Below are 7413 nucleotides of genomic sequence, written 5' to 3' on the forward strand. Positions count from 1 at the left end.
CCAGGTGGTCATCAATGAGCACACCCGCGTCTCTTCGAGGGATCTCAGTAGCAGTCACTTGGTTGTGACTTGAGTCCAACATCTGGTGAGTAAATGCATAAGTTTATACTTCCTGGCGCTGTATGACTCGTGCATATTTATAGCGCTAGCGATAAAATGATATATTGATGAACTGTGCCTAGCAGGATTTTCTACACAGGGATTGAGGTACTGAGACCGTAATAGATTTGCCTAAGGAAAAGATATGTTAAGGTAGGGGGGGTGGGGGTGGAGTGTGCTTGTTATCACAAATATTTCTGGAACAAGTGTAAAAGTTCACTGTAAATCCACACCTTAGGTTAGGAGAACGTTTTCCTGTGTAGAGTCTTAACAGTTGGTGACTTTTTTCATAAATTTTATCAAGTCTTGACTTAATAAATCTCTAAGCAGAGAAAAAACGTTGTCCCAGTAAATTTTTATTTGCGCCGTGTTTTTTTTCTTCACTAGTGTCGTCAGTACGACATTTTAATGCATCGAAGTTTCACTGTCAGGACAGGCTCTTCATAAAGATTATTTCATCTCTTAGTGATTATATTTCATTCTAGATATGCCAGATAGCAACAAATAATTAAGCAGGTATGTAATTAGCTATCAATCAGGTAGGCGAAACGTTTCGCCTACACAGTAGGCTTCTTCAGTCGAGTACATTAAAGTTGATAGAAGCAGAAGATACTTGAAGACTTTACGTCTTCTTAACTTCTTCACCTCTTAATAGTTGATATATTTGCCTGTTCAGTAAAACTGGCTTCTTAAAGAGAAGAGAATTAATATTTAGTTCTTTTTATAGCGTTGGTTTCAATTACCGTGTGGTGGAGTCGCCCACCCGAAGGGAAGTTGGAGAGTTGGGTCGCTGTGGAACATCGGGTGGCCATCTGGTGGACCATTTTGTGGACCATCAGATCAGCTATTTGATGGTTGGCTGCAGACCCAGGAGTGGTAACCAGAGGTGTATGAAACTTCCTGGCCCTAGTTTTGACTTGCCATCCTCCATTTTAAGCAGAATGAGAATTGTACCACTTGTACCCTCTGTCTACATGGAGGTTTCGCTAAACCATACTCCGTTAATATTGGGGTTGACATCCTAATGGTACTCATCAGGTAGGATAGGAGATTGTGACTAGACACATCAGCAGTATTTATTGTAGAAGTTGTTATTGTTGTTCAGGGAGATTTATGGTTAATTTTTATTCACAAGATAGCTCCTACGCATTTCTCACTTCATGTTTGAATTTTCTGACTCGCCAATGCCTGCAAAATGCACTTTTGTACCACATATGAAAATAGACCATTCTGGGAAACAAGAATCTTGTCACAGGTGTTCACACGATTCCTGATGCCGGTTTGAGTGTTGATCCGATTTTTTTCCTTAAGAAAGCCTGACCACTGCTCTCCCACGACGATTTACAAATTTAATTGCAACAAGCATTAAAAATGATTATCAACCTATCGATCGTATGCAAGCTACCAATTATATACATGTAATCCCTAAACTTTCTTACTTACCTACTCGTTATTACTAAAGTCGCTCAGTACGGATTCCTGTACATAATGTTTTTGTACTCCAAACATTAACGAAATTCTTCACACGCTAGCTTCAAGTGCCTGGAAAAACTCGCAGTTACCACCAAGTTGGACTAGAACTGGCCTCGATCAGCCCACAAATCTCTTCCCATATAATGAAAAAAAGTGAATAAGATTGAACAGCGCGAATGTCTTTCCTTAAGCTGAGAATATTAAATCTACGGAATATTTATTGGCTACACAGCCAACATGGTTTCCAGTTCGTGTTATGGGCCTGTCACTGAAAGAGCTACTGGTCAAAGGAACTGTGATAATGAAAGGTCACTACCACCACCACTAACGCTGGGACGGTGAAAACTTTGTGTAGAAAGGACTAAACGCACGACTTAAAGTGCTAGTCATTTATTTTACAGTTTTCATATATTTATAGGTATATATTTTGTTCGTTTTGTAAATTCTTCATCTAAGACCTGTAAAAATCACTAAAATTGAACTATGAAAATGTGTTAGGCGCTTGTACCAATCCACAGCTTCTCGGAGATTCGAACCGGGGTCTGTGGAAATGACTGTAGAGATGCTTTTAGCATATTTGCCTGTACTTTATCCTGTGGCTCCTCTGCTGGTGATCTGCTTGTGTTTTGCTTCCTTATTACGTATCTGCTTATGCTTTGTCTTATTTAATAATCTATGCTGCCTTGACGTCTTTCTTGGGCATATTTTTCAAAGCATTCTGAGCAGCTTTCAGTTTAACCGTCAAGTTTTTCTCTTCCTGCTGGACTTTCTCAAGGTGCTTCTTCAGAGTGGCTATTGTCGTGTCATTCATCTGAAGGAAACAAAAGTACACCTTAAAAAGTATGAAAGCTGTTTTGAGTTAGGGGAGCAACCATAACGGGGTGTGTGGTATCACATGTGTTTTTTGAAAGCTACACGACGTAAAAATGTGATACATATTTTTAAATGTGGAAAACCTAGCTTCGGTAGCACAGTGGATGTTTAACCTCGGGTACATAGTGCCGATAAGCCAGCAGTTGCTCTGGCATGCATATAGTACTTTTATTAGCTATAAATCACGCAGCCACACATTCTGCTGTCTCTCCACAGTCAGCCAGTAGCCCAGTAACTTACTGCCGTTATAGGTGTTGGAGCCCTACGCCTATACTGAGGATAAACTACCAGTTTTAACGTTCAACCAAGCAGAGTGAGGAGTTGAATTCCAGATTAGTTGACTTTTTACCTACACCCAGGTCTGGAAGTCAGTCTCACTAGCTCTGACTGATTGAAACATTCTAAGTTCGAATTGACCCTGACACGAGCACAAGGGCATATACATCGAGACGTGTATATGCAGAGAGGTGTACATACACTGAGGTTCACTTTAATCTCTGTCTAGGGGATTAAAATATCCCTGACTGGTAGTGAACAGATTGCTTGTAACTTTAATGATTCTCGTGCAATCGAAAGGTTTTACACTCTCCGGGTTACAAATTTGACAAAATCGTATCGCCCAATAAATTAAACTAATTTAATCTTGACACAGTATTTTATAATTATAACCTTAATTTTTAAACGGGTGATCCGGTAAGCCAGTGGAAGGCCTGGTTCAGATAACCAAAAGCTCCAGTGGCGGGTCATTGTATGACAAAGACCCTCGTCAGGAAACACTTGTCCTGTTTCCTGACGAATCTTACCTAACCTAACCTTGACACAATATTTGGTTATGTCTTACAGACGGTATAGAAGAGACATATGTATCATTAGTTTCTAGTTCAACTCTCTAACTCAGAGCTGAGGCACTGAGTTCACAAACTTACCTTCTTCGCCTCCATTATCTTCTGGAATTTCTCCGCTTCTTTCATATCCTCGCGGTTCTTCTTCTCTTCCTGCCACACAAACATTTCATTATTGGTTATTAGTTTATCAGAACAACATATGTTCCACATGCATTAAATATTCACATCTAACCCAAAATTTTGAGAGGATACTTAAAATAACGCTACAGTCAGTCCTGGGTTATAGTCACAAGATCATTGCTTTTTTCTCATCAAAATTTAATAGCTGTATGATCCCAAGAGTTTAACGCTTTTTCACTATTATTATAATTATGGGGAAGCGATAAACCTGTGTGTCATGCAGTACTTGGCACCAGTGATTGTCTCACCTTAATCTTGGCTTCCTCTGCCTGGGTCATGAGGATTTTGGTCCGGTCCAGAAGAGCTTTACACTCCTTCAGTTCTCTCTCTCTGTATGTGTGTACTCGAAGTTAGTGCGGTAATCTGTGGTGCACTGGTAGTTATTTTAACATCAGAAGGGTAATGGCGCCGTGTGTGGGAGTGGCACTGTCAGCGAGTGGCACGGGGAGAAAACGAAAATTCGGAAAGTATCTACACTGATCTGGAAGGCCAGCACATTTTTTGCTAAGGACAGACGAGACGAACCTTATGACGACATTGCGGTCGGTGCTGGACCACTGTCATGTCACGGCTGGATCACGGTCCAGGAGGGACCGAAACGTCGTTATAAAGGCGCCTCACTGTGTTTTTTTATTAATTGTTTCAGCCACTCTATTGTGGTTTTGTATTATACATCATATAAAAATTGACATTTTCTCCCTGGGTAAATTATTACTGTAACTGTAGGTAATCAAGAAAGCTGTTAGTGACACATGTAGTGACTGCAACATATGCTACAGTGATAGCAGCTCGTGTTAGAAATGTGTCAGACATTGATATTAATAAATATTTGGTCTATCTTAGATAAATATGTGATAGACTGGACAAATGAAAGAGAGATTTTTTATAGTCATGTTGGGTAGACACCGATAGATTACACTCTCCACAACTAAGGAAATGTTCAGACCAAGACCTTCGATTAAATTCTACACGACTAACCCTTCAAGAGGGAAAGGGTTGTCTTGATGCCGGTGTATGGCTCTTGATCCAAGAAACCGATGCTGCCTTTTTGTTAGGCGAAATTTTATTCCATCCTCTTCTCCAAACGTTTTGTGGCCCTTACGATTTTAGCAGTTAACTGTGAAAATAAACCATACCCCCGGCCGGGATCGAACCCGCGGTCATAGAGTCTCAAAACTCCAGCCCGTCGCGTTAGCCACTAGTTGGATGAATCTTATTGTGGCTAGCTGGTCTAGTGGCTAACGGGACGGGCTGGAGTTTTGAGACTCTATGACCGCGGGTTCGATCCCGGCCGGGGGTATGGTTTGTTTGCAATCGTGTCATTACGATTTCTTGAGTCAGAACTGTGAAAATAATAGTAATCTTCGACACAAGGAAATGTTCACACCAAGGCCTTCGACAGGTTAAATTTAACACAATTCGGCAAATGTTCAGACCGAGTTCTTCGATAGATTAAATTCTGAGCAACTAAGAAAACTTCGAACCAACACCCTCGATAGATTTAATTCTACACAACTAAGAAAATGTTTAGTCCTTCTGTAGATTAAGTTCTACGCAAATAAGAAAATCTTGAGACCAAGGCCTTCGACTGAATAAATTCCATGCAACTAAGCAACGCTCACACCACGAACAAGCAGCGTCAACGGTGTGCACAGGAAATAGTCATGAACGAGTTATATAGAAGCCTTTCTCCGTACATGGAATTAGAATTACCCTCTCTTTCCTTGGATCATACCGTCCATTCTACAATTACCCGTCTGTTATTACTGTGCCTAATACAACTCATGAATTTGACAACTCACACAAGGTAGACCTCTTAAATAATTCCTCATGTACTTAATTAAACGAGTGTTTGAGAGAGTTCCAGGCAGCGACGAGTGGATATATCGATTAACAAATTATAACAGAAAAATGTGTGCAATATATATATATATATGTCGTGCCGAATAGGTAAAACTTGCGATTTTGGTTTAAATAGCAACACTCTTCTTGCCGAATAAAGCAAGCGAAAATTTGTGTATGCATTAATTTCGCAAAAAAATCATTCTGAACCTAACGAAAAAAAAAAATCACTGTGTTTGTCTATTATTAAATTATTGTAAACTTATCTAAAATATATTTAGTTGGATTAAGCTAAATTAAATTGTGCTTGTTATAATAAGGTTAGGTAAGTTTTCTAAGGTTCTTTTGGTACAAAATTATTAATTTTTAAATGAAAAAATATATCTTTAAACTTATAAGATAAAATTTTAGAAAGGACTTATATATATATATATATATATATATATATATATATATATATATATATATATATATATATATATATATATATATGTAAACAGATTAACGATGTAAAGATGATACAGAAAGTGTAATAAACATTGATCATTATAATCAATAAGGCAAACTAGCCAACATGTAGTTAATACTACATATTATTGCTGTATATTTCTGCCTCGCACTATGGGTCTGAAATACAGTCTTCATCTTGTTTTTATGGTCTCTATTTACGGTTGTTGGCAACAAAATCATGTGACAAACATTTACTACTGATTATTTTTTTATCTCTGACCTCTCGGAAAGCAGTGTCTGGGCGTCACTGGTCTTGACATCAGAAGTCTTCTTGAGATTGTGGTTGTTGATTGTGAGCACCAGAGCTGTGACTGCCAGCAATACGAACGATAGCACTGAGATAGGTAGTGTCATCTTCCTTTCCGTGTTGGTCACCTACAACGACAAACACACGACGTTAACTTTTGTAACTGATCTTCCAGCGAGCTGTACGTAAATGTAGAAAAGCGTAGGTTAAATTAAAAATATAAAATTAGTAATGTTTAATTTTGTGGTTGGCTAAGATCGTTAAGAAACTAATTTACATGAATGTATAAGAAAACTAGCAAAGGAATTTAAGGACTGTTTGGTGGAGGATTTTTTTTAATTGAGGTCATTAGGTACGCGGGAACCTTTTTAAACTCACGCTGGAATATTTCCAGTAGGTACTAGAGTTTTCTAACATGTGACTGGAATGCTCTACTAGAATTTTCTAGGTGGCCAGTGGTCTGGTGCAAAAGGTCTCGCTTCACCTGGTGAGGGGTCCTGGTTCGATTCCCGGAAAGGTTTGAAACATTGGGCGTGTTTCCTTACACCGGTTGTCCATGTTCACCCATCACTAAAATGGATACCTGGGTGTTAGTCGACTGGTGTGGGTCGCATCCCGGGACAAAACTAACCTAATTTGTCCGAAATGCTCTGCATGGCCGGGCCACCACTTGGAAAAGGCCCGGGCCGGGAGAATACCGGTGAATCTTTAATAATAATAATAATGCTCTGCATAACAAGCGGCTTTCTGTATAGTAGTATGTCATTGATGTCAGCTAGGACTGTATACCTTGTACATGTAGTTGTAGAAATGGATATTGTTATTATTCTTTCTTTCTTTCAACACACCGGCCGTATCCCACCAAGGCAGGGTGGCCCAAAAAGATAAACGAAAGTTTCTCTTAAATTTAGTAATTTATACGGGAGAAGGGGTTACCAGCCCCCTGCTCCCGGCATTTTAGTCGCCTCTTACAACACGCATGGCTTACAGAGGAAGAATTCTGTTTCACTTCCCCATGGAGATAAGAGGAAATAAACAAGAACAAGAACTAGAAAGAAAATAGAATGCCCAGAGGGGTGTATATATATATATTATATATATATATATATATATATATATATATATGCTTGTACATGTATGTGTAGTGTGACCTAAGTGCAAGTAGAAGTAGCAAGACAGACAAAAGACACCAGCAATCCTACCATCATGTAAAACAATTACAGGCTTTCGTTGTACACTCACTTGGCAGGACGGTAGTACCTCCCTGGGCGGTTGCTGTTTACCAACCTACTACCTAGATTATTATTATTATTATTATTATTATTATTATTATTATTATGGCTA

The 7413-nt window shown here is 39.1% G+C and overlaps 1 protein-coding gene across 1 annotated transcript; it reads right to left on the reverse strand.

Annotated features, from left to right (window-relative positions):
• Positions 1–2207: 2207 nt before the first annotated feature.
• On the reverse strand, positions 2208–6482 carry LOC128696003 (uncharacterized). The gene is made up of 4 exons (XM_053786981.2): positions 6043–6482; positions 3719–3800; positions 3372–3440; positions 2208–2383 (listed from the first exon to the last, which is right to left on the reverse strand). Exons 1-4 carry the CDS (start codon positions 6174–6176, stop codon positions 2246–2248), a joined length of 423 nt encoding a protein of 140 aa, XP_053642956.1. The 5' UTR covers positions 6177–6482; the 3' UTR covers positions 2208–2245.
• Between the last annotated feature and the right edge of the window lie 931 nt (positions 6483–7413).

This window comes from Cherax quadricarinatus, chromosome 48 (genome assembly GCF_038502225.1).
Source record: "Cherax quadricarinatus isolate ZL_2023a chromosome 48, ASM3850222v1, whole genome shotgun sequence".
Taxonomy (NCBI): Eukaryota; Metazoa; Arthropoda; class Malacostraca; order Decapoda; family Parastacidae; genus Cherax; species Cherax quadricarinatus.

What these genes read in the sequence shown, in the direction of transcription:
- LOC128696003 (XM_053786981.2), bottom strand. Translation starts at nt 6,176, where the DNA reads ATGACACTACCTATCTCAGTGCTATCGTTCGTATTGCTGGCAGTCACA. An exon ending in CAGACACTGCTTTCCGAGAG is followed by an intron (nt 3,801 to 6,042) that starts GTCAGAGATAAA and finishes ACACACATACAG; the next exon opens with AGAGAGAGAACTGAAGGAGT. An exon ending in AGATAATGGAGGCGAAGAAG is followed by an intron (nt 2,384 to 3,371) that starts GTAAGTTTGTGA and finishes TGTTTCCTTCAG; the next exon opens with ATGAATGACACGACAATAGC.